This window comes from Lemur catta, chromosome 19 (genome assembly GCF_020740605.2).
Source record: "Lemur catta isolate mLemCat1 chromosome 19, mLemCat1.pri, whole genome shotgun sequence".
NCBI classification, from domain to species: Eukaryota; Metazoa; Chordata; class Mammalia; order Primates; family Lemuridae; genus Lemur; species Lemur catta.
This window is the reverse complement of record NC_059146.1, coordinates 27198214-27225731: the sequence shown is the minus strand read 5'-3', so window position 1 is coordinate 27225731 and position 27518 is coordinate 27198214. Positions and strand designations below refer to the sequence as shown.

Genomic DNA, 27518 nt, shown 5'->3' with positions numbered 1-27518 from the left:
TAGCAAAAATATCAACATTTTTCTTTTCTTTTTTTAAACAGATATTTTAGGTCACCTAAAGGCTGGCCCCTCCATTGGGGATTTGGGTCCTCTTTTTTTCATGGGACACCTCTTTACTTCGGTATGATGGACCCAAGGTTTTGATTTTTGACAATTTTAATGAGGTATGAGTTGTTAGAGGCACTTTATAGGGAATCTTCTTTTTTTTTTTTTTTGCTGCCAACCAAAGCTGGGACATGAAAGAGGCTAATTTATGTATAGCAGTTAGCACTTGACCCTCTCATTTGGCATACTGTTTTATTCTGTTGTTTTTTTTTTAAAATTTATGGTTCTATTACCATATTTATCGTGAGGTGCTAGGGCCACAAAAAATAAGAATCCAACTTCAGACCAGAGGATAAGGGGAAGCCAGGAGCCAAGTGCTATAGAATAATATTCAAAATGATGCTGTGGATTCCAGTACTGAGTGTACTCTGCATTTCAACTCATGTTTCTTTATTTTTTGCATGTTCCCTCTTTTGGATACAATTTTTAAAATATTGTATGTTTTGTTTTGTTTTGTTTTTTGAGACAGAGTCTCACTCTGTTGCTCAGGCTAGAGTGCCGTGGTGTCAGCCTAGCTCACAGCAACCTCAAGCTCCTGGGCTCAGGTGATCCTTCCGCCTCAGCCTCCCGAGTAGCTGGGACTACAGGCATGGGCCACCATGCCCGGCTAATTTTTTCTATATATATTTTTAGTTGTCCACATAATTTCTTTCTATTTCTAGTAGAGACGGGGTCTCACTCTTGCTCAGGCTGGTCTTGAACTCCTGACCTTGAGCGATCCACCTGCCTCAGCCTCCCAGAGTGCTAGGATTACAGGCATGAGCCACCATGCCCAGCCCTGTATGTTTTCTTCTTTTGATTCATATAACAAATGAGTACTTGATACTGCTGAAAGCATCTGATTAAAAAACAAAACAAAACAAAAAAATAAGTACTGAACACACATAGAAATTGCTAATCAATGTTAAGGTTGTAAAGATTCAGCAGCAAAGATGCAAGTAGCTTACATTCTAGTGGACATCAATTTTAGCGTGTTCATCATTACAGTTTAGTAAATGCCTGAACAAACTCTTATTCTTTCTAAGGCCTGTCTCTTGAATGGTAACTCTAACCATCAAACTTCTGAATGAAGCTTTACTGCACCACTTACAAGGATTCTCCACTATGGTGGTCCTGAGACCACTGGGGTATGCTGAGCTATGGCTGAAATACTGACTCTAACTTGAACAAATGATTTCCCTCCTACAAGCCTGGATAAAATTTATCACTAGCATGGATTTTATGATAAATTATAAGATACGAACTCAAAGTGAATTGCTTACCACGTCTCACATTTTAATATGTCTCCCCTTTATGAACTCTCAGATGAGATTGTATTCATGAAAACTAAGTGAAGACTTTATTATACGTCACATTACTAAGTATGTCTCCAGTGTGGACACTCTGATGAAGTTGAAGACTTGAGGCCAGGTTGAAAGACGTACCACACTCCCCACACTTGCATGGTTTCTCTCCCATGTGGACTCTGGGATGCACACCAAGATTCAAGGACTGGCTGTAGCCCTTCCCACAGTCCTCACATTTGTATGGCTTTTCTACACCATGAACTTTAACTCGGACTTTAAAGTGTGAACTGTGTACACAGTCCTTCCCACACTCCTCACATTTCAGTGGTGTTTCCTTGCTGTGTCGTCTCTTATGGGTCAAACAAGTTGAGGCCCAGCTGAAGACTTTCCCACACTCCTCACATTTGTATGGCTTTTCTCCAGTGTGGACTCTCTGATGGGAATGAAGTTGTGAATTCTGAGTAAATCTCTTCCCACACTCTTCACATTTGAATGGTTTTTCTCCACTGTGGAGTCTCTGATGTTTCAAAAGACATGAAGCCCAGCCGAAGCTCTTCCCACATTCATTACAATTATAAGGCCTTTCTCCCGTATGGACCCTCTGGTGCATGTCAAGATTAAACTTACTGTTATAGCCCTTCCCACACTCCTCACATATGTATGGCTTTTCTCCAGTGTGGACTCTCTGATGTGAATGAAGATGTGAATTTTGAGTAAACCTCTTCCCACATTCTTCACATTGGAATGGCTTTTCTCCACTGTGGAGTCTCTGATGTTTCAAAAGACATGGGGCCCGACTGAAGCTCTTCCCACATTCATTACAGTTGTAGAGTTTTTCTCCTGTGTGGACCCTCTGGTGAAACTCAAGATCCAACCTCCTTTTGTAGCCCTTGCCACACTCTTCACATTTGTACGGCCTTTCTCCACTGTGAGCTCTCTGATGGGAACAGCGTTGTGAATTTGTATAAAATCCCTTCCCACATTCTTCACATTTAAATGGTTTTTCTCCATTATGGACTCGCTGATGTTTCAAAAGACATGAGGACCATCTGAAGCTCTTCCCACATTCTTTGCAACTATATGGTTTCTCTCCTGTGTGGACCATCTGATGCTTAAAAAGATCTCGCCTACAAATGAAGCCTTTTCCACACTCCTCACATTTGTATGGTTTCTCTCCAGTGTGAACCATGCAATGACTATTAAGTGCTGATCTCTGACGAAAGCTCTTACCACATGTATCACATCTGAATGGTTTCTCTCCTGTGTGAACCATGGAGTGCCTATTAAGTCTTGATCTACCACGGAAGCTCTTACCACATATATCACATGTGAATGGTTTCTCCCCAGTATGGATTCTCCGATGTTCCTGAAGCTGGGAATCATGAATGAAGGCCTTCCCACATTCCTCACAATTATAAGGTTTGTCTCCTGTGTGTAATTTGCAATGAACATTAAGTGCTGATTTACGACTGAAGTCTTTTCCACATTGTTTACATTTGAATGGTTTCTCTCTAGTGTGGACTCTTTGATGAATACGAAGAGCTGAGCTATAACAGAAGCTTTTTCCACACTCATCACATGTATGAGACTTCTCTCTTGAGTGTAATTGTTGCTGAAGATCAAAGATAGAGACATCATTGAAGAACTGTTTACACTCATTACCCTGGTAAGTCTTCTGTCTTATGTGAATAAGAGATAGTCCTGTCTCAATCTGGTAGGGGACATCACCTTGTTTGGAGAACTGAGAGCTATTTATCATGGAATATTGAGACCTGGTTAAATCACTTGCAATTTGTTCCCAGATTTGATGGCAGGACAACTTTTCATGTGGTTCTGCTTCTGGAACAATCTCCAACTCAGTTTGGATCTTGCCTCCTATCAGAACACAAAATTAAGAGATGTGAACAAGTAAAGCCTTTCTTCAGTGTTACCAAGATTTCACACTTAAGACCTAGCATGAAACTTTAATGAATACAGAGAACATGCAATTTGTGTTTTCCAAGTACAACATGTTCTGTGGTTTGCATTAGTCCAATTTAGAACCACACCAAGTCTCATGTGTAAAATACTTGATAGAAATAAAAGACTTAATAAAAAATTAATGATACATACACTTTATCTGTTACTGATCCTATAGAATTTTCTATTCAGTCTAAAATCTTTCATGATAAATTATGAACCTAATAAATTATATACATAATGAAATAGGAATCAGAAGGAACTTTAAGGAAAAGCAATAACATTATCAATACTTTGTATATTTGCAATTGTGTTGTGTATCCTTATAAAGTAAGGAAATTAACCTTACTCAAAATGAAGGCTAGAAGTTGTCCTCAGCATTTGAGAGGTATGCTTAGAATATCGTGCCTGAGGAGAATGTCTTTGTTTTCTTGAGGCAAACAATGGGTCACTTTGGATACTAAAACAATATGACTTAGGATTGTAGCCAGCCACTCCTTTGGGGGTTAGGGAGTGGTGCTCACCATGTCAGAAACAAGAACAATGTGATTTAAGGTAGGGCTTTACGTCACATGAAATCAGTGGGTTAGGAGTTTGATTAACCACATGGGACTCAATCAACCAGCAATGGCTATGTAATGGAGGCCCAATAATTACTCTGGAAATCAAGGCTCATGTGAGTTTCCCTGATTGGCCGTACTCTGTGTCTAATTCACACCTTAATCTTAGGAATGTAACATATTCTGACTCTACAGGGAGAATACAATAGAAGGTCCTCATTTGGTAATTTCCAGGACTGTTTCTTCTTTGATTTTTCTTTTGGCAAAATGTTCATCTTTTCCCTGGAAAAATCCTAACTTTGAGTATAAAAGTGAATTACTGAATGTAAAAGTAGTAATGGGAAATCCCTGAATTTGCAATTGGTATGAAGTGAGGGCAGTCTTCTGTAAACTGGCCTTCTAAATTTTGTAGTTGGTTAAACTTGTCTCAGTGCTAAATATCAAACACCTAGGAGTGTTTATATCTACATATTCAAAGTATTACTGCACAAGAATTTTGTACACATGTATTCTTAATTTTATTTTTCTGTGTTCATATGAATAACTTGGGTATCTGAAATAGGAAAGGAACAGACAACTATGGTTTTGATGAGAATCTAAAAGGCTGTATCTGACAGGGGTACACAAAGGGAGATGCTTCTGATGAGACAATGAAAGGTGGAAAGAATCACTTGAAATTAAAAGAATGCCTGAAGGCTTATGCCCTGGTTGGTTCCATGTGAGGTTATTGGACTTTCTCATTGAAAACAGAGTGCAGAAAATATGTAACACAGATAAATAGGCCTTTTGCCCATTTTCAAATTAAAGACTGAAGATTATTAGCAAGCTGTAAAATAAGTTCAAATTTTTCTAACGAGCATTTAGAAACTAGAACAAGAATAGAAATTAACACATCATCATGACAACCATGAAAAGTGTCACTACATAAAGTCTCCCATGTACATCTACATCCATGAAAAATGTCCTGGTTATAACGAAAGATGTGTTTCTTACTATGGCACACACTCATAAAAAGGTTGGAAACTTTGGTCAGGATATTACCAAGTCCTGAATTAAGTAAATTTTTTCCAATGGAAAGATAACTTCTAATGATTCAATCTTTGAAAATATTAATAGGTAAGGGTGTACCTATTGGTGCATATTGGTAAATGGACATATTTAATACACTGTAACTTATAAGAGGTTTTTGGGAAGAAGGGAGAGTCTCTTTCAGGATGTTTATATTTTGAAAGGGCAGTTTTCCAATTCCTTCTAGGTTATAAAGTTCACCAGTTCAAAATACAGTACTAACACTCTATAAAAATAAAGGAAAAAGTATTTAAAATCTGTCTTCTTTAACATGTTTAACAATTAAATTTGTATAAAATAGATGCAGAAATATGCATATTTTTGAAAAAAGATGACCAGAAATATAGGCAACATTCACCTGCATGACTCATGTTACCCTCATCCTGATTCTTCCCCCTCTAGGAGAAGGAGGGAGAAAACTGGGGACAGTGACGTGCATGTATACTTTGGAAAAGGCAAATGGGCTGCAGATGGGAAAATCTGTCAAAAAAAAAAGGTAGCTGGAAAGTTGTTTGTTGATTGAAACATCAGGAAATTGAGATTTTTCTTTTTTCCCTAATGTAGGGGAGCTGTCTGAGAAGTAGACATCAGAATCCTCATTCAATAAGGATTTCTTCCCAGAAATGAATATATTCCCTATAGAAAGCTCCAAGGTAAGTCACAGGGAAAGCATGTTACTCAGTGGGGTAATGAAAATAATGCTTAAAAGTTTCCATGGGATGTGGGTCAGCTGCACACACAGAACATGCAATCATGCCAAGGGAACCTAAGAAAGTTGAAATTGGATATGCAGCACCTGAAGACAAAATCATGTTCTTTACTCACTCGTTTTCACTCTAGCTTGTGTCTCACTCACTACCTACCTCTATAATTCCTACACACAGTGAATTTTTCCCATCCATTAACTCATTCCTAAGGATAATACATATTTAGATATTTGCCATGTAGCAGGACTATTCTAGGTACTAAAAATACAGCCATGAACAAAACAGCTAAAATTCCTCCCCTTAGACATTACATTCCAGGGGTAGAGGTAACAGGTAAACAGAAATATTTGAGACATAGTATAAGACAGGTCAAGAAGAGTAAAAATAGAACATTATTTTTAATAGGGTAGTTGCAGACAGCCTTTCTTATGGTATTAAAACTGAGCAGAGACTTGAATAAACTTAAGGAAGGCCCAGAAGGTTTTGAGGAGAAAGATTATTCCATCAAAAGAAGAGCAAATAAGGGCTCTGAGGCAGAAGCTTCTGTGGTAGACAGAATAATGGTTCCTGAAAGATGTCCACACCCAATCCCCGGGACCTACGAACATGTTATGTTACACAGCAAGGGGAATTAAGGTTGTAGATGCAATTAAGGTCACTACTCAGCTAGCCAGAGAATAGAAAGATCATCCTGGGTTATTGGGGAGTGACCACTACAATCACAAGGGCCTGAACGGCACAAGATGGAGGCATAGCAGAGTGACACACGGAGCGTGACTGTGGAAGAATCGTCAGAGATACAAAGTTGCTGCCTTTGAAGATGGAGGAAGGGAAGTAAGAGCTGAGAAGTGTGGACAGTCCCTAGACACTGATAAACCACAGTGAAAGTTTTTCCCCAAGAACATCTAGAAAGGAACAAACCCCTACAGACACCTTGATTATTGCCCAGTGAGGCTTCAGGTCTAAAACAGAAAGGTAATAATTGTTTGTTGTTTAACCCATTAAGTTTGTGGTAATTGGTTATGAACAATAATACAGTGTCCTTGGCAGGACAGAGAAACAGCAGGGAGGACAATGTGGCTGGAAAAAACAGAGCAAGAGAGAGGACAGGAGCTAAAGTCAGAGAGGCAGTGGGGGATGAAGAGCAGACCACGGGGTCTCTAAAAGCCACTAGAAGAGGTGGTAACTTTAATATAAATAAGAAGCCTTTATAAAGACTGTTGAGCCCAAGAATGGCAACCTGACTTACATTTCCTAAGGATCACTCGGCTGCTATGAGGAGAACAGGTGCCAGTGTGGGAGCAGAGCAACCAGCCAGAAAGTGGTTGTAATAATCTAGGAAGGAGGTTTGGCAGTTTAGCCCAGGGTGATGGAAATGGACATGGACAGAAGTAAACAAATGGGAGAGACACGTGCAAAGATGCACAGTTGCTTGGTTTGTACCTGAATTCCCTTCTCTATGGGTTGCTGTCTTTGGCATCCAAAATTTTTCTTCCCTTAGGAAGGGGAACGTATCTCGGTTGAATGGTTGATGTCCTGTGAACATTCAAAGTCACATGCTTAATCCCAACACATCCCAAGTAAAATCTAAGTAGAATTTACTAAAAAATTGGATTCCCATTGCATATTCAAATTCGAACACCCTAAGGAACAAAGTCATTCCTGGGGCTTGACATTCTGTTGCAGAGGGCACCTGTCCCTACCCACTGAGAGCAGGTTCCTGAAGTTCTCCAGCGTCACATCTCGGTACAGTTTCCTCTGGGCAGAGTCCAGCAACCTCAGCTCTTCCTCAGTGAAGACCACAGCCACGTCCTTGAACGTCACTGCCTCCTACAACATCAAATAGACACAACCTTAATCTTATGTCCATGATTACTGGAAGGGGGCGGCACTGAGCAGGTGCAGAGGACAAGTGGGAAGTTGTTCTGGATGCTGAGAGATGTAGGTCAACTCACAGATTGATCCCACTCATTCTGTCTCTATCCTGACAATGACACACACTGATTTTCCTGAGCTCCACCAGAGGTGCAATGCTGAAAAAAGAAGTCTTGTACTTCTAATTTGTGCATTGATTGAGCCTACTTGTAAACAACCCTCTCGGACTCTAAATGTTGCATTTTCAGCTACACATATTTAGGTTTCAATGAATCTTGCCAATTGCCCCAGCAACATTTAGCAATTTGGTCCCAGCCTTGTTTGATAACGCCCATTGTTCCCTTCTCTCAACATCGAGCCATGGATGCTATCACTTTCTGTCAATATGTTTGTCAAACTAACAAGCTTATGGTGACACATGTGGGACAGCTATGCAGTGGATCCTTTGTACATTCAAGAAACGACCTACATACATTAATTGCAGCATTCGATGTCATGATCTACAGCCAGCATGCCTCAGAGCACATCCCAAGTTTCTGTCACTTCCCAGTCAGGTGACCTTGGACAAGCTGGCCTAAACTTTTCTGTGTAACGATTATCTCATGATACAGTTTTTTAAAGCATTAAACAAGGGAATATATGTAGCACTGGGAAAAGTGTGTGGCACAAACTAAGTTCTTAATAAACATTAGCTATTTTTTTATTACTTTTTATTATACCTATCATTATGGTTATCTGTTTCATCTTATTTCATGTCTGTATGGTATTCCAGGGAACTGATCTATTTTTACTCTTAAGAATGAATACTTAATTTTACATAGTTTTCATTATTACCAATTCTGTAAAGCAGCGGCCCCCAGCCTTCTTGGCACCAGGGGCCGGTTTCATGGAAGACAATTTTTCACCGACTTGGGGGTTGGGGAGATGACGAGTGATGGGGAGCGGCTATAAATACAGATGAAGCTTCGCTCGCTTGCCCGCTGCTCACCTCTTGCTGTGCAGCCTGGTTCCTAACAGGCCACGGACTGGTACTTGTCCCCCACCCAGGGGTCAGGGACTGCAGCCATAAAGAACATCATTTTATATAGATCCTACTCTCCTGTGTGATTATTTAAAAGAATTTCAAACAAAAATTAAAATGTCAAAAAAAGAATGTTTGAAAGTGTGATCATACAAGGTCAGATCTTCTCAGTTTTTTACCAAAGTCCAAAATCTTTCAAGGGGATACATGTACCCTATTTTTTATAGGATAGCTAAGAGAAGGTTATCAATTTTCCAATGATTTTGGTAATGTGATTAGGAAAAAGAATGCATTTTATTATTCTCACTTATTTGATTATAAATGAATACCATCATCCCATCAAATATTTATTGGCTATCTCTATTTCTTCTTCTATACTTTCCTGGTAATGTGGTTTATTCATATTCCTTTGATTTTTCTTCTCTATTCTGTACATAAGATTCTTATTTTATATTGTGTCATTTTTAGATATCCAAATGGTAAATATTCTCACCTTAGGGTGTTGTGTTTTCTAGTAATATTGTGTAAGATATCTTTTGCCATAAGAAATTGAAAGATGTTCTATAACAACTATGATAATCACTGTCCCTGGGTGCCTGGAGAGCTGGGTGCACCTGAGTAGGTGCCACATCGGGAAGAAAACAAGTTACCCCAAGGTGGGGACAGAGAGGAGCCATGCCACATGTGGATGTCATCACTCAACAGAGTACCCCAGACACCCACACCACAGGGCACAGGGCCCTCAATGGAAACTTCTTTCAGTCTTTCTGCTTCTCTCTTTCATTTGAGCAGAATTCCTGATGTTGATTTCCTGTCTGAGCCTCAGCACGTTTCTCCTAGTTCACATGTTTAAGAGGAAGATGAGACTGACAACTGCCTCACTCAGCTGTTCTGAGGAGTAACTGAAGCAACAAAACACAAGTAACTGGAAAATCTTTTGGTATCATGGGCATTTGAAACTAAGGTTACCTATTGCTTTGGTCAAATTCCTTATTACATAAAATATTAAGAAAAGACCAGTAAATAAAGGCATGACTCAAACATGGGGAAAACAGAATCTAGCTCTTCCTGTGTGAAAACCTCCAACAATACATGGGTGAAGCAGCAGTTACAGCCTGTTGTGCTGTGTCATATGTGGGTGTTCCATCTGCAAAACAGCCCATGTGACACATGTCAAAAGTACACTTCCAAAATTGAGCTCCTAGTTTCTGTGAGTGGTTAGTAATTAAAAATAAAAAGGTATATCAATTCAATGAGAATATGATGTAACCATAAAAAATGACCATTATATAATATTAAATGAAAAGAGCACAGTTTCAATTAGATGAATATTATGAAAACACAGTTATCAATGTATATGAAGAATATAAGAAGATAAAAACAGCTAATGATGTGAGCAGGGAAGTAGAACAGTGAAAGAATGATCTATTCCTACTATTTACTCCATAAAAAAAAAAAAGATACAAGAAAATGACAACTAAAACCAAATGCAAAGTCAATATAAAAGGGAGAAAGGAAGCACCTGGCACACAAGAGGTGCTCAAATGCCTGTTGTTCTCCTTGAGTCTTCCCAAGATAGAGAAAAACGTGACAATCTGAACAGTGACATGGAATTTTAATAGCAAAAGAGGCAAGCCTTACTCACCTTGAATGTGGTCATTTTTTTCCAACTTCTGGGAATTTGCAGAGTCCCGAGTTATGCAGTGCATGGGAAGGCAAAATTGTGCCTAGAATGTGCCAGAAAAAGACAAGTGAGAGGGTAGCCAGGGATGACACCCACCAACAGGGATATGTATTGTTAATTAGCAGAATGTTCACTGCAGCATTATTCACAGTAATTCAAAACTCAAACAATGAAAATGCCCTCCTACAGGGCAGTACCATGGAGTACTACTTAACCATAAAAAGGAATGAAGTAATGTCTTTTGCAGCAACATGGATGGAACTGGAGACCATTATCCTAAGTAAAGTATCTCAGGAATGGACAACCAAACACCATATGTTCTCACTAATACGTGGGAGCTAATATTAATAGATAGGTACACATGGGCACAAAGTGATATAAAGGATGTGAGAAACCAAGAAGGTGGGAGGGTGGGTGTGGGATGAAAACTTATTTATTGGGTGCAATGAACACTGTGCTGGGGATGGACACACCAAAAGCCCTGACTTAAGCATTATATAAGATATCCACATAATAAAAATACCTGTACCCCTTTAATTAATGTTTTGAAATTTTTTAAAACTCAAAAAAAAAAAAAAAAAAGAATTCCCAACTCAGAAGTCAGGCAATAATATAAATAAATAAATAAATAAATAAGAGTATGAAAATGTGACAACTAAAGGCAATGCATAAAACTGGACTTTGAATAGGTGTGGGGGTGAAGGGTTTGGTAGGTAGGGGACAGTTATAAGGATTTTAAATGAAAAACAACAATTTAAGCATGGAACTGCAGATTAGATAACATGATGTTATATAATGTTATCTAGTACTATCTAATAGACAACCACTATTATTAGTCTTCAATAGAGATCTAATATTTAATACGTAACATTATCTAGTATAATATCTAACATTATCTAATATGTTATGTGAAACCCTTTAGCCAGCCCTTCCTAAATACCTCTTACCAAGACACCCCATGATTACCCTGCTATATGGGCTTCTTTGCTGCAGAAAGCTACGTCAAGCTGTCTCTACAGGTATGTTTGTGGTGGTATTTGGATGACAGGCATCAGCAAACAGGCAAAATGTAAACAACTGGCAAATTTGGGTAGAATTTACGAGAATTCCTTATACTATATTTGTAACTTTTTTACAGCTTTGAAATGATACAAAAATAAAGTTTTAAAATGTCAGGAAATAGTCATAGGAATAATAATAATGGGAATAATAAGGATAAGATGATATAACATAGCAGTTCACTAGTTTATTCTCTCTTGGTCATGTTTGGAAATTTGCATAGTTAAACAGATAAGGGAAAAACATTAAGAATAATATAAAAATTTGTAATGGTCATAAACAAATATACAAGTATACACAAAGAAAGACTAATTAGAAGCTTATAGTTATTATCTTTATACCCCCATTCATGAGTAATAAAATTTTTTTCTTAATACAGAAAATTGCTCCTTTTCTATTAAAAATAGAATGTTCCACAATGATATGGTTGTATAAGAATACAAAATATTTGTAATAAATGAAACAAAATAGCCGACAAAATTTTTTAAAACTCCTAGACAAGTCCAAGCCCAAAAGCCTTGTTCTCAAGGTCCCTTCCATCAAATCCTAACTTAATTTCCCCACCTGATTCCAGCTAATTCCTACGGCCCAATGAGAATGTATACAAGAAATTATATCAACTCAGGCTCGAGATTGGACTGCCTAGGTTCCAATCCCAGCTTGGCCTCTTACTATAATACTAATAGTTGGGTAACTATGCGCAAATAACTTGTGCTCCCTCTGTCACACTCTTTTTTTTTTTTAATTTGAGACACAGTCTCATTCTGTTGCCCGGGCTAGAGTGCCGTGGCATCAGCCTCGCTCACAGCAACCTCAAACTCCTGGGCTCAAGCGATCCTCCTGCCTCAGCCTCCTGAGTAGCTGGGACTACAGGCATGCGCCACCATGCCTGGCTAATTTTTCTATATATATATTTTAGCTGTCCATATAATTTCTTTCTATTTTTAGTAGAGACGGGGTCTCGCTCTTGCTCAGGCTGGTCTTGAACTCCTGAGCTCAAACAATCCACCCGCTTTGGCCTCCCAGAGTGCTAGGGTTACAGGCGTGAGCCACCGCACCTTGACCACTCTCATCTTTAAGATGGAAAAAAGCAGTACTTCTCCAGAGAGCCACGGTGTGGCATAAATTATTTATTTGTATTAAGGCCTTGGAATGAAGTTAGCAGTTAAGGCTTAATTATTATCAATAACCATGTCCAAGGACACATCCTATACATTCTCAGTGGAGGTGATCATATCTACAAAAGAAACAAGCCAAGTACCACTCACATAGAGCTTTGCTTTCAGTAGCCGACAAGTCCCTTTGCGCAGTCCTCTTTGAAAAGTCAGGGTAGGGAAAGAGAAAGCTGTGAAACACTCGGACAGTGTCATCACTTTCGATAAAAATTAAATGCTCCCCCCGTCCCTTCGTGGGAGATGGAGCGACCCTCGCCTTCCTCAAATGAGGTCAGAAGGCGTCTGGGCTCATCCAGCGTCCTGCAGGCGTCACAGAGAAGGGCCTGGGCCACCGCAGCTGGAGCTCTGACCCCAACCGGGGGACCTGACCGCTCCGTGGGAAATCAACGAGATCACCACTCATCACTTGACAGGAACTGTTTTAAGCTTTCATTTTTACTACCTCTTTCAGGTCCCAAAACAGTTCTATAAGGTGTTCCTAACATCTCCATTTTAAAGAACAACAACGGGAAGTTCAGGCAGATTAAGGAACACCCTAACTCTATAATGCGAGACACTGTCCTCACGTGCGCAGTGGAGGGAGACGGGCCGGACCAGCTGAGAGCCCAGGAAACCCTCAAACCAGGCGAGACGCCACACGACCGGGTCCCGAGCTCCCCCCGGGAAGCGAGGACCGCCACCCTTGCCCCTTCCAAACCTCTGCTCTCCGCCGAGGCTTCTTTTCCCCTAAATCGATCGCTAGTTTGCAGAGGATCCAAAGCGGACGTCCAGAAAGTTCAGAAAGGCCTGCACAGGGCGGCCTGACTCCAGCCGCCGCTGATAAAACCGTAGCGACCGCCGCCCGCGAGCCCGCCGAGCGTCCGGACTCCACTTCCCAGGATTCCCGCTGCCTGAGCGCAAGTGACAGCGACCCCACCGAGCGCCTGAGTACGCGCCTCTGAGTGCCCAAGGGGGAACGACCATAGTCTCACCCTGCGGGGGAAAGTGTCGTTTTAAGTGCACGCAGCTTCCTGACTACACTTGCCACGATGCCCAAGGGAAACTAATGGCACCCCAGGGCGCTTGGTCCCACGATATGGACTGTCATGCTGAGAGTCGTCCTTGCTTCTCTTCCTGAGTCCCTGAAAGTAGAAAATATTGAATAGACATGACTTCCTTAAGTCTGAATGGCTCCAATAATGACAGGAGTATTAGTGGAAACCGAACAAGGAAGAAGGTAATAATCTTCAAAGAATTAAGGTTTGCCAGTCTAGTGGTAATAAATAGTAACTAAATGTAGTTTCATTTGTATTTCTTGTTTTGCACATAAAATGAAACATCTTTGCATGTTTTCAGTTGCCATTCTTATATATTTTTTGTAAATTGTCTAAATGTACTGTTCACATTTCTATTGAGTTTTGAGTATTTTCCCCTTAATTTTTAAGTATAATTTATGTATTCATGATATTAACATTTTCTCTTGCAAATATTTTCTCAGTAAAAAAGTTTGTTTTCTCTTTTACTTTGTTATTTTTAACTATGCAAAACATTTTAAACATAGTTTTTATCATTATAAAAACATTTTTATTGAGGTGTAATGCACAAACATGACATTAACCATTTTAAAATATATAATTCAGTGGCAATGGCATCTAGTACAAATACAAAGTTGTGGAACATTTTCATTACCCCAGAGAAAACCCCCTACCCTCTAAGCAGTCATTCACATTGTCCTTAACCCCTATCCCTAACACACACCAATCTTTCTGTCTTATTGTATACCTATGTTGAATATTTCATATAAATGGAATCATATGCTATGGAACATTTTGTTTCTGACTTCTTTCACTTAGTGCAGTGCTTTTAAAGTCCATTCATATGATAGAATATATCAGTTTTTCATTCCTTTTTATAGATGAATAATATATATATTTTTTTGAGACAGAGTCTTGCTCTGTTGCCCGGGCAAGAGTGAGTGCCGTGGCATCAGCCTAGCTCACAGCAACCTCAAACTCTTGGGTTCAAGTGATCCTCCTACCTCAGCCTCCCGAGTAGCTGGGACTACAGGTGTACAACACCACGCCCAGCTAATTTTTTCTATTTTCAGTAGAGACAGGGTCTCACTCTTGTTCAGGCTGGTATCCTTAGCTCAAGCGATCCTCCCTCCTAAGCTTCCCAGAGTGCTAGGATTAGACGCACAAGCCACTGTGCCGGACCCAAGAAAACATTTTTATAGCTTTTCTTTGTTTGTATTTCTCTTATGTTTCAAGTTCCCAGGCCAGTAAGATTTGCTGACCAGAACTTTGTAACTTTTTGTTGCACTGATGCATTCCATTTTGAGTTTCTTTGCCAGAAACAGCAGAGCCTCCTTGCAGCCACCAGATAACTACAAAGCCTTACACCACCTGTTTGTTCAGAGAACATTAGATAAGCAACACCCCACACAGATTGTGCCAAAGGACCCACTAAGCCTACACACAAGGCTAAAAGAATGACCAATATTAAGCCCTAGCTCATTATAATACTAAAATCCCCACCCTGGGAGGGACTTATCCACCATTTTTTCATCATGGGATGGATGTACTGGCATGATTTCTCACTGCACTTTTGTGCCCTGCACTCCAGCCCAAACACATAATGATGCTCATTCCCCTAACGCATTATTCATTTCACCTCCAGGAAACACCGTTGTTCAGGGAGACAGATTTGAGGCAGTCTATACCTCCCCCTCCCAGTAGACAGATCCACTGTAATAAATCCTTTACTCCTTGACAATCCTTGTTGTCTCAGTAATTGGCTTTCTGTGGGAAGAGCAACAGGGAATCCACCTTGTGGGTTCATTAACAGTCTCTGGGATTAGCTGGTAATTGGTGGAAGGAAAGGAGAGGTCTGGAAAGTCTTCCAGCACAGGAAGTTGTCTCTTCATGGGTCACGTGTGCAAATTCAGGGTGAATTAGTATGAAATGTGAACGAAAATAAGATCTTAAGCCCCTTGCCAGCTGACTGAATGGACCCCCTCTTGGCCAACAGAACCCCAGAAATACCCTAAAGCTGAGTTGCTGGTCATGAGAAGGGAAGACAGACATGTCTCTCTGCACGCCCCACTCCCTTATTTGAGATATTCTTTGAAACTCATTAACAGGCCTAAGGCTACATAAGACAAAAGCTTAAACACTCCAGCAGGTCATCGATTTGCTTAACAGATCACTTAAGTCTGAGTATATGTCCAGTGGCTTGTCTCTGATTAAGACTTCCTTATCTTAAAACATTTCAAGACTTTAGACAAAGCTTCATTTCTCTAACCAATTATATCAAAGAACCTTTAAACCCAACAATAATCTGTAATCCCCTGCTTCGAGATCTCCTGCTTTTTGGGGGCAAACCAATGTTCAGCTTCCATGTATTGATTAATGACTTTACATGTAATTCGTGTCTCCCTAAAAGGTATAAAACCAAACTGCAACCCAACCACAGCAAGACCATTTGCTCAAGGCTTCTTTGGTGTGGCTCTCTGGGCAGTGGTGGCACACATGCAGCTCAGAATAAACGTCTTTAAATTATTTTACAGAGTTTGGGTTCTTTTCTAGTGACAGAAACATGCAGCAGAAATTTGGGCTGTGATAACAGCAATCTCTCTCTATGCAGACTCAAGTTGGCCATATTGGTTCCAACCAATTTCAGCCAGGATTATTTTACAAGTTCAGGGTGTTTCAGCATTTCAGCAAGTTGTTTCTTTTCTTATTTACCACCCTGCAAGCTCAAGAATTTCTGTTAGTCACTGTTTTTTTTTTTTTTTTTAACTCTTTGGGACACAGCTTCATATTAAATATTTTCTTTTGGAGACTCACTGAGAGCTAATGACCCAACTCTGAGTTTTAACAGTAAACACATTATTGATTAGTTCCACTTGGGCACTGCGGGAAGCGTAGTCAACGAGCTCCGGGTACTCCTGAAACTTCCCTAGAAGGGTGAGACTATGGATGTTTTTCCTTCAGTATTCACGAGACTATGCTCCAGACTCTCCGTTGGGTCGCAGTCGCTCCTACTACAGCAGAGGGATCCGGGGAATTCTGGGAAATGTAGTCCAAATGCTCTGTGGCGCTACAGTCACTTCCGCTCAAGCGGGGGAAATCCACGGAATTCTGGGAAGTGTAGTCCAGACGCTCTGCGGCGTCCCAGGCACTTCCGCTCCAGGAGTGTGGGGTTGCCACCGTTTTTGTCAGTGGTAGTTTGGGGGAGTTCCGTATCCTGCAGGCCTGTCTAAATTCCTTGGATGTGCGCTTTGGATCCTCACCGAATTGATGATTGATTTAGGGGAGAAGAAGTCTCGACGGAGAGTGGAGGTTTGGAGGTGCGAGGGCGGCAGTTTGCGATCTCGAAGCGCAGCCTTGTGGCGTTTGGGGCTGTCCTCGCGTCCCCGGGGAAGTTCGGAACTTGGTCGTGTCCCATCTCGCCTGGTTTTAGGGTTTTCGTGACTCTGAGCTCCCTCCATCCGCCTCTCTCCACCCCGCGCGTGAAGCCGGTTAACAGTATGACGTTGGGGGTGTTACTTAATCTAATCTCTCTGTAACTCCCATTCCTGTTCTTTAAAATGGGGATATTAGGAGCACCTTATTATAATAAAATTGTTTTGGTAGTTGAACGAGGTAGTTAAAATGAAAGCTTTAAAACAGTGTGTGTAACGTGATGAGTAGAGATCTCTTGTTATCGTTAATTTGCCGGGAAGCGGTCAGGTCCCCTCCTTGGGGTCAGAGCTGCAGTGGCCCTGGCCCTTCTCTCTGATCTCTGCAGGACGCTGGATAATCCTGGACGCCTTCTGACCCCTTTTTAGAAAGGAGAGGGTTGCTTCCATCCTCCATGAAGGGAGGGGAGCATTTACCTTTTATGGAGGACGGCGATATGGGGTATTTCACAGCTTTCTCTTTCCCCAGCCTGACTTTCAAAGAGAACGCAAGGGGTGACTTCTTGGCTACTGAAAGCAAAGCTCCACGTGAGCGGTACTTGGCTTCTTCCTTTTACAGAGATGTTCACCTCAACGGAGAGCGTCCTCGGGCATGAGTGTTGATAATAATTAAGTCTTGATTGCTAACGTTATTCTGAGGGTTTTAAGAAATAAATACATTTATGTCACACCATGGCTTTGTGGAGAGGTACTGCTTTTTTTCATTTTAAAGATGAGAGTGAGACACAAAGCACATAGTCACCTACTAGTAAGAGGGAGCTGGGTTTGGAACCTGGGCAGTCTGGGGCCTGACCCTGAGTTGATAATCTCTTGAATACATTTTTGTTGAGGTGTAGGAACTAGCTGGAATCAGGTGGGGAAAGTTAAGTTAGGACTTGATTCAAAGGAGCTTGAGAGCAAGGCTCACGGGCTTGGGCTTCTCTATAAGTTTTTCAAAGTTGTCAACTCTTCTGTTTCACTTCTTACCAGTATTTTGCATTGTTATGGAACCATATCATTGTGGAGCATTCAGAAATTAGAGAAATATGACTAGAAAAAAAATTTTTAATCACTCATAGATCCAGGATAGAAAGATAGTCATTGTTAAGCTTCCTTTGCATTTCTTTTTAGTCTTTGTGTATATTTGTGTATTTATTTATGAATATTTTAACTAAATTTTTATCATTTTTTAATGTATTTTCCCCTTATCCATTTAACTATGTGAATTTCCAGACACTGTTAAGAGAGACTAAGCTAGTGAACTGCCATGTTATAGCATGTTCATCCTTATTATTCTCTCAGGTATTATTATTGCTATGACTGTTTCCTGACACTTTAGAACTTTTAATTTTTGTAGAATTGGAAACCTGTAGAAAAGTTGCAAAAATAATATAAGTAATTCTCATATACTCCTTACCCAAATTTACCAGTTTTTTATGTACTGCCTGTTTTCTCTGTTGATGCCCATCAGCAAATATCACCAGGAACATACCTGTAACCAGACACAGCTTACTGTAGCTTTTGTGCAGCAAGGAAGCCCACATTCTGGGGTAATCATGGGGTGTCTTGGTAAGAGGCATTTAGAAAGGGCTGGTTGTAGAGTTTCACATAACATATTAAATATGTGATATCTATTAAAAGACTACTAAAAGTAGTTAATAGTGTTATCTTTTTCATAGTGCTAGACAACATGTCTAATGTGCAGTTTCCTATTTACTTTTGTTCTGTTTTAAGTCCTTATGACTGTACTCATGCCCCCACCCTCCACACACAATCCCGTTCAAAGTTGAATTTTATATATTGCTTTTGTAATAGTTACGTTTCTGTTGTCTTTTTAAAATTATTTTTCATTATTATGGGCACTTGATAGTTGTATATATATTTATAGGGAATATGTAATTTTTTTTTTTTTTGAGACAGAGTCTCACTCTGTTGCCCAGGCTAGAGTGCCGTGGTGTCAGCCTAGCTCACAGCAACCTCAAACTCCTGGGCTCAAGCGATCCTCCTGCCTCAGCCTCCTGAGTAGCTTGGGACTTATAGGCATGCGCCACCATGCCCGGCTAATTTTTTCTATATATATTTTAGCTGTCTGTATAATTTCTTTCTATTTTTAGTAGAGACAGGGTCTTGCTCTTGCTCAGGCTGGTCTCGAACTCCTGAGCTCAAGCAATCCTCCTGCCTCAGCCTCCCAGAGTGCTAGGATTACAGGCGTGAGCCACCGCGCCTGCCCTATATGTGATATTTTGATACAGGCATACAGTGTGTATTAATCCAATGTAGTGTAATTGGGGTATCCATCGCCTCTAACATTTTATCATTTCTTTGTGTTAGAAAGATTCCAATTCCACTCTTTTAGTTATTTTAAAGTATACCATGACTTATTGTTGACTATAGTCACTTCATTGTACTGTCAAATATTGTTCACCCTATCTATCTAACTACATTTTTGTACCCATTAACCGTCCCCACTCCCCCCCCCAAAGTCTTCTTTAATTTTGAAGGGTATCATAACCTTTTTAAAATTCTTGTTATTTATCCTTGATATTTCTCAAGTGTATAGGCAGGTTGTTTTGGAGAAAGATGTTCATTTGGAGTTTGTCTGATGTATTTCACATTTAGGTTCAGATTATGCATTGTTGGTGGGGATATCACCATCCACTGTTGGTGAAGGGTCCTTTTCATTGCAACATAACAGGGGCCAATAATGTTAGTTTGTCCTATTATGTGTGATCTCAATTTTGTTCACTTGGCCAGAGTCACATCAGATTTCTCCATTGTAAAGTTACTATTTAATACTTTTTTTACTAATAAAGTTTTTTATGGAGACATCCATTTATTAGTGGGCATTCTGCTGTAAAGATGACCTTCCCCTTCTCCTCCATTTGCTTATTCATTCATTTAAATGTAAGTACTTTATCAGTATAGAGTCAGAATCCAATTTCAATTTCAATGACATGTAGCTGAACAATTATTTTTTCCAACTTTATGGAAGTGTATTTTACATATCATAGCATTCATCCATATTATGTGTACAATTCAATGATCTTTAGGAACTTTACTGAGCAGAATAACCCTCACCATAATTCAGTTTAAATCATTTTCAACCCACACTTAGACTTTGCATGCCCACTTATTGTTAATCCTTTTTTCACCTTATATATGCAGGGACCGCCTACCTACTTTTTCACTGTATACACTTTCCTACTCTGGAATTTCATAGAAATAGAATCATACAATCTCTGGTTTTCTGTGATGGCTTCTTTAACTTAGTATAATGTTTTCATGGTTCATGCATGTCGCAGGATGAGTCAGTACTTCATTCCTTTTAATTTCCACATTAGATTCCAGTGTATGGATGTGCCACAATTTGTCTATCTATTTACTTATAGATAAAGTATTTTGGTTGTTTGTACTTTTGGGTTATTATGACTAATGCTGCTGTGAACATTCTCCTGCTAATTCACAATGCACATCTGGGTTGATGGGTGGCATCCCAGACCACCCTTTCTTGTATGTTTTTCTGACATCTGCGGCACTTTCCAGGTACTATTCTGCCTTGCCACAAACTACATAACTCTGGACTCTACAAATTCCCAGAAGTTGGATGAAATATGACCACGCCAAAAGTGAGTAAGACTTGCCTCTCTTCGCGTTAAAATCCCACCTCACTATTCAGATTGTCACGTTTTTCTCTGTGTTGGGAAGACTCAAGGAGAACAACAGGCATTTGAGAACCTGTTGTTTTTACTTCTGGGTTTCCTGTATGAATATTTTTATGAAGTAGAGAAAATAGTAGGAATGGATACTTCTTTCATTTTACTGCTCCCTTATTCACAAATTAGCTGTTTTTCATCTTCTTTTACTCTTCCTTATGTACATTTATAGCTGTTTGTATTGAAGATGTTCATGTAATTTAAATTGTACTCTTTTTATTTGATATCATATAATAGTCTTTTTTTTTTAATGGTTGCATTCTTTTAAACTACTTTTGCCTTATATACTCTAACAGCTCAATTTTCAAAGGGTATGTTTGACATATACCACCTTCTCTGGTTTGTAGATAGAATATCCACATACAGCCCAGCACAACAGGCTGTATCTGCTGCTTCACACAAGTATTACAGGAGTTTTATATGTAAGAAAAACTAGATTCTGTTTCTCCCATGCCTGAGTTGTGCCTTGTGTGTATTTTATTTAGTAGTCTTTTCTTCTGTATTTATATTCTAAGGAGTTTGACCAAAGGAGTAGTTAACCATCATTTAAAACGTCCAGTAATCGTAGAAGATTTGCCAGTCACTTGTGTTCTGTTACTGTGTTTATTCCACCAAGCAGCTGGATGAGACAGTTCTCAGCCTCATCTTCCTTTTACACATGTGAAATAGGAGAAATGTGGTCAGGTTCAGACAGAAAACCAAGTGTCAGGAATGTTAGCTGTTCTGCTCAAGTGAAAGAGACAAGAAGAAAGAGAAAATTCCCCATGGAGAGGTCTGTGCCCAGCAGTGTAGGTGACTGCAGTGCCCTGTTGAGTGATGACATCCACAGATGGCACAGTTCTTTCCTGTCCTCACCTTGAGGTGACCACTTCTCTTCCTGATACGGCACCTCCTCAGGTGCATGCAGAGCTCCAGGTGCCCAGGTACAGCAATGACCACAATCGTTATAGAAAATCTTTAAATTCCTTATGCAAAAGATGCCTTACAAAATGTTACCAGAAAATATAACAACTTTGGGCAAAAATGCTTACCACTTAGTCATCTAAAAAAGATACAGTCTAAAATAAGAATCTTATGCACAGAATATAGAATAGAGAAAAAAAATTCAAAGGCATATGGATAACAGGCAAGTTTAAACGAGAAATAGAGATGGCCAATAAATATTTGAAAAGGTGATGGTATTATTTATACTCAAGTAAGTGAGACTAATAAAATGAATTTTTCCTAATCAGATTACCAAAATCCTGGGAAACTTGGTGACTTGCTCTTGGCTGTGCAAAGATAAATCAGAGAACATGTATCCTCTTGAAAGATCACAGAGTTTGGTGAAAAGTTGCAAAGATATGACATTATATGATCACAATTTAAACATGCTTATTTTTTTTTTTTTTTTGAGACAGAGTCTCACTTTGTTGCCCTGGCTAGAGTGAGTGCCGTGGCATCAGCCTAGCTCACAGCAACCTCAAATTCCTGGGCTTAAGCGATCCTACTGCCTCAGCCTCCTGAGTAGATGGGACTACAGGCATGTACCACCATGCCCGGCTAATTTTTTCTGTATATATTTTTAGTTGGCCAGCTAATTTCTTTCTATTTTTAGTAGAGACGGGGTCTCGCTCTTGCTCAGGCTGGTCTCGAACTCCTGACCTCGAGCAATTCACCCGCCTCGGCCTCCCAGAGTGCTAGGATTACAGGCGTGAGCCACCGCGCCCGGCCCAACATGCTTATTTTTTGACATTTTAATTTTTCAATTCAAAATATCTTAAATAATCTAAGAGGAGGTTGAGGTCTATATAAAATTTTCTTTATAGGATTGGTATTATTGAATAATATGTAAAATTAAGTATTATTTAGAATAAGTGAAAATAGATAATTCTTTGGAATACTACACAGACATGAAATGAGATAGAATAGATCACAACAATAATAATAATAAATAAAAATAACTAATGCTTATTAAGTCCTTAATCAGTACCCTGCAATTTTGCCAGTGCTATATGTATTACCTTGTTTAATTGCTGAAAAAACTCACGTGAAAATATTAGACAGAACAGAGAGTAATGCATTTAGTAATGCATTCAGCTCATCGAAAGTCACATGATTTGGAACTGGCAGAGACTTGGTGTGGACTTAATGGCATGCTGGCTCTAGATCATGACATTGAATGGTGCAATTAATGCATATAGTTCATGCCTGGAGAATACAGAGGATGTGCTATATAGCTGTCCCACACAGGTCACCATAAGTTTTTTAGCTTGGCAGATATTAACAAAAAGTGATAGTATCCAGGTTTCAAATACTAGAGTGGAGGACAGTAGGCCTTGTCAGTGTTGGCACTGAATTGCTAAATGCTGCTGGGGCACTTGGCAAGATTCATTAAAACCTAAATACGTGTAGCCCAGGGTGCAGCATTTAGGGTCCCTAGAGCGTTACTTACAAGTAGGCTCAGTGAGTGCACAAGTAGAAGTAAAAGACTTCCCTGTCATCATTGCACTTCTGGGGGAGCTCAGGAAAATCAGTGTGTGTCATTGTCAGGATCGACACAGAATGAGTGGAAAATCTGTAAGTTGACCTATGTCTCTCAACATCCAGAACAACTTCCCACCTCTCTGCCCACTAAGGGCCACCCCTCTCCCAGTAATCACTGGTCATAAAATTGAGGTTGCATATGTTGGATGTTGTAGGAGGCAGTGACGTTCAAGGACGTGGCTGTGGTCTTCACGGAGGAGGAGCTGGGGCTGCTGGATTCTGCCCAGAGGGAGCTGTACCGAGATGTGATGCTGGAGAACTTCAGGAACCTGCTGTCAGTGGGTGAGGACAGGCACTCTCTGTGACGGAATATCAGGCCGCAGGAGTGACTTTGTGTCTTAGGTTATTCCAGTTTGAGTGTGCAATGGGAGCCTAAATTTCTAGTAAATTTTACCTAGAATGTGTTGAGATTAAGCATGTGACTTTGCATGTTCACAGGGCATGATCCATTCCACCAAGATACTTTCCACTTCAAAAATGAAGAAAAATTTTGGATAATGAAGACAGCAACTGATAGAGAAGGGAATTCAGGTATGAACCAAACAACTGTGCATCTTTGTATGTGACTCTCCCGTCTGTTTACTTCTGTCCATGTCCAATTCTGTTGCCCTGGTCCAAATTGCCAAACTTCTGTCTTAGATTATTACAACCGCCTTCCTGTTGGTTGCCCAGCTCCCACCCTTCCCAGCCTGGCTTCTGCTCTCCTCATAGCAGCCAGGTGATCCTTAGGAAACGTAAGTCAGATTGCCCTTCCTGGGCTCAACAGCCTTTTTGGCTTCTTATTTTCATTAAGCTTATGATCCCTTTCTTTGGCTTTTACAGACCCTGTGCTCTGCATTTTGTCCCCCTCTACCTCTCTGACTACACCTCTTGTCTTCTCTCTTGCTGTCTTTTCCAGACACATTGTCCTCCCTGCTATTTCTCTGTCCTGCTAAGGATGCTGTACTGCCTGTTAGTGGTAACCACGTACCACAAACTTAGTGGATTAAACAACAAACATTTCTTATTTTTCTGTTTTTTAGGCCTGAACTCTGGTGAATCTCACTGGACTTAAATCCAGTTGTCTGTAGGGCTTCATTTTTTTCTGAGTGTTTCCTTTGGTTTACCTGGATACCATGGCAGGCATCTAGGGACTGTGGACATTCCTCAAGACAGCTCGTACTTCCCTTCCTCCATCCTCAAAGGCAGCAACTTTGCATCTCTGACCATTCATGGAGTAGCTTCCTCTGCTACTCGGCTTATGCCTCTGTCTTCTACCTTTCAGGTGTCATGTGATTATTTTGGTCACTCCTGGATATCCCAGGATGATCTTTTTATTTTTTGGCCTATACCCCTCAGACGTTGAGGATAACACTCAGACCTCTTTTTACCGAGGTGAATTTCTTCACTTCATAAGGATATACAACATAAACTAAAATATATAAAGTATTGATTATGTTTCTCCTTTAAGTTCCCTTTGAATCATATTTCATTGTGTACATACTTATTAGTTACATAATTTACCATGCAAGGATTTATTTCTATCAAGAATTTAAGATAGGAGACTTGATGTGCTTCTGAATTGTTCTCATTCAGTGCAGAGAGACCATGGTGCACTTGAAAACACAGTCTGAACATACCTTGTATTCATAAAAGCTTCATGCCATGTCCTAACTGGAAATCTTGGTAGTACTGAATAAAGGCTTCACTTGTGCATATCTCTTAATTCTGTTTTCTGATAGGAGACAAAATCCAAACTGAGATGGAGACTATTCCAGAAGCAGGATCACATGAAGAGTTGCCCTGCCAGCAAATCTTGGAACAAATAGGAAGTAACTTAACCAGGTCTCAGTTCTCCACACAAGATGATATGCCCTGCCAGGTTGAGACAGGACTGTCTATTATTCACATAGGACAGAAACCTTACCTGGGTCATGAGAGTAAACAGTCCTTCAGTGATATCTCAATCTTTGATCTTCATCAACAATTACACTCAAGAGAGAAGTCTTATACATGTAATGAGTGTGGAAAAAGCTTCTGTTACAGCTCAGCTCTTGGTATTCATCAGAGAATCCACATGGGAGAGAAACTCTATAATTGTGATGTGTGTGGTAAGGAATTCAGTCAAAGCTCACATCTGCAGACTCATCAGAGAGTCCACACTGGAGAGAAACCATTCAAATGTGAGCAGTGTGGGAAAGGCTTCAGTCGTAGATCAGGACTTTATGTTCATCGCAAATTACACACAGGAGAGAAACCTTATAATTGTGACGAATGTGGAAAGGCCTTCATTCATGATTCCCAGCTTCAGGAACATCAGAGAATCCATACTGGGGAGAAACCATTCAAATGTGATATATGTTATAAAAGTTTTCGTAGTAGATCAAATCTTAACAGGCATTCCGTCGTTCACATGCAAGAGAAACCATTCAGATGTGACACATGTGGTAAGAGCTTTGGTCAGAGATCAGCTCTTAGTAATCATTACATAGCCCACACTGGAGAGAAACTATACAGATGTGAGGAGTGTGGAAAAGGTTTCATTCGTAGGCGAGATCTTTATGGACATCAGATGGACCACACAGGGGACAAACCATATAACTGCAGAGAATGTGGGAAGAGTTTCAGATGGCCCTCAGGTCTTTCAAGACATCAGCATGTGCACAGTGGAGAAACACCTTTCAAATGTGAAGAATGTGGGAAGGGATTCCATACAAATTCACAACGCTATTCCCATCAGAGAGCCCACAGTGGAGAAAAGCCATACAAATGTGAGGAGTGTGGAAAGAGTTACAAAAGGAGGTTGGATCTTGACTTTCATCAGAGGGTCCACAGAGGAGAGAAACTCTATAAATGTAAGGAATGTGGAAAGAGCTTTGGCTGGGCCTCCTGTCTTTTGAATCATCAGAGAATCCACAGTGGAGAAAAACCATTCAAATGTGAAGAATGCGGGAAAAGGTTTACTCAGAATTCACAACTTTATACTCATCGTAGAGTCCACAGTGGAGAAAAACCATTTCAATGTGAAGAGTGTGGAAAAAGATTTACTCAGAATTCACAACTTTATTCCCATCGCAGAGTTCACAGCGGAGTAAAGCCATACAAATGTGAGGAGTGTGGGAAGGGCTACAACAGTAAATTTAATCTCGACATGCACCAGAGGGTCCACACAGGAGAAAGACCTTATAATTGTAAGGAATGTGGGAAGAGCTTTAGCCGGGCCTCAAGTATTTTGAATCATAAGAGACTCCATAGTGGAGAAAAACCATTCAAATGTGAAGAATGTGGGAAGAGATTTACTGAGAGTTCAAAACTTCATTCCCATCAGAGAGTTCACACTGGGGAAAAGCCATACAAATGTGAGGAGTGTGGAAAGGACTTCAGATGGGCCTCAACTCACCTAACCCATCAGAGACTCCACAGCAGAGAGAAACCATTCAAATGTGAGGACTGTGGGAAGAGCTTTGTACACAAGTCATACCTTAAGGACCAGCAAGGAGATTACCATGGAGAAAAACCATACAAATGTGAGGACTGTGGGAAGAGCTACAAGAGGCGCTTGAATCTTGATATGCTGTTGTCATTATTTTTAAATGATACATAATTATTACACATATCTGTGGGATACATTGTGATATTTTGATATATTTATACAATGTGTAATGATCAAAGCAGTATAATTAACATATTTTTTATCACCTCAAACATTATTTCTTTGTGTTGGAAACCTTCAAAATCTGCAGTTCTAGCTGTTTGAAAATAAACACTAAATTGTTGTTAAATCACCTTGTAGTGTTGTAGAATGCCAGAACTTAATTCCTCTATCTAGCTATACTTTTGTATCTGTTAATCAATTTTGGCTGTTCCCCTATTTTCCCCCACCTCTAATAACCATGATTCTATTCTCCACTTTTAGGAGGTCAGCTTTTTCAGCTTCCATATATGAGCAAGAACATGTATGTATCTTTCTGTGCCTGGCTTATATTGCTTAACATAATGTCCTCTAGAGTTTTATCTGCATTGCCACAAATGACAAGATTTTGTTCTTTTTCATGACTAAATGGTAATTGTGTATATATGCCACATTTTCTTTATTTATTCATCTGGTGGACCTTTAATTTGGTTTCCTATGTCTTGGCTATTGTGAATAGTGCTTCAATAAACATGGGAGTGCAGATGTCTCTTCAACATACTCATTTTCTTTCCTTTGTGTATATACCCAGTAGTGGGATTGCTGGACCACTTTTATCTTTATATGTATTAGAGAGTACATATGGGACAGAAACCATGGAAGTGTGGGTAGTATGGTATATTCTTTGATCAGGCCTGATGTCTTCAACTTCAGAGTGTCCACAGTGAAGAAAAAACTTAATAATGTGAG

At 40.0% G+C, this 27518-nt stretch overlaps 2 protein-coding genes across 3 annotated transcripts; one reads left to right on the top strand and one right to left on the bottom strand.

The window, feature by feature from the left end:
- Nucleotides 1–1425: 1425 nt before the first annotated feature.
- LOC123624002 (zinc finger protein 224-like) lies at nt 1426–13374 on the bottom strand. 2 transcript variants are annotated; one of them, XM_045531511.1, is made up of 5 exons: nt 13197–13374; nt 10227–10308; nt 7389–7515; nt 7129–7221; nt 1426–3266 (listed from the first exon to the last, which is right to left on the bottom strand). In XM_045531511.1, exons 2-5 carry the CDS (start codon nt 10239–10241, stop codon nt 1432–1434), a joined length of 2070 nt encoding a protein of 689 aa, XP_045387467.1. In that variant the 5' UTR covers nt 10242–10308; nt 13197–13374; the 3' UTR covers nt 1426–1431. The 2 variants fall into 2 exon arrangements, with proteins under 2 accessions (XP_045387467.1, XP_045387468.1); XM_045531512.1 differs by lacking the exon at nt 7129–7221.
- A 6863-nt stretch (nt 13375–20237) lies between these two features.
- LOC123624000 (zinc finger protein 225-like) lies at nt 20238–27158 on the top strand. The gene is made up of 4 exons (XM_045531509.1): nt 20238–20545; nt 23314–23440; nt 23597–23689; nt 24880–27158. The coding sequence occupies exons 1-4, from the start codon at nt 20531–20533 to the stop codon at nt 26739–26741; spliced, it is 2097 nt and encodes a 698-aa protein (XP_045387465.1). The 5' UTR covers nt 20238–20530; the 3' UTR covers nt 26742–27158.
- The last annotated feature ends 360 nt before the right edge of the window (nt 27159–27518 follow it).

Coding starts and splice junctions, on each gene's coding strand:
- LOC123624000 (XM_045531509.1), top strand. Junction 23,441..23,596: donor CAGGAACCTGCTGTCAGTGG/GTGAGGACAGGC, acceptor GCATGTTCACAG/GGCATGATCCATTCCACCAA. Junction 23,690..24,879: donor TGATAGAGAAGGGAATTCAG/GTATGAACCAAA, acceptor GTTTTCTGATAG/GAGACAAAATCCAAACTGAG.
- LOC123624002 (XM_045531511.1), bottom strand. Junction 7,222..7,388: donor CAGGAACCTGCTCTCAGTGG/GTAGGGACAGGT, acceptor GAATGTTCACAG/GACATCAACCATTCAACCGA. Junction 3,267..7,128: donor CCATAGAGAAGGGAATTCAG/GTACAAACCAAG, acceptor GTGTTCTGATAG/GAGGCAAGATCCAAACTGAG.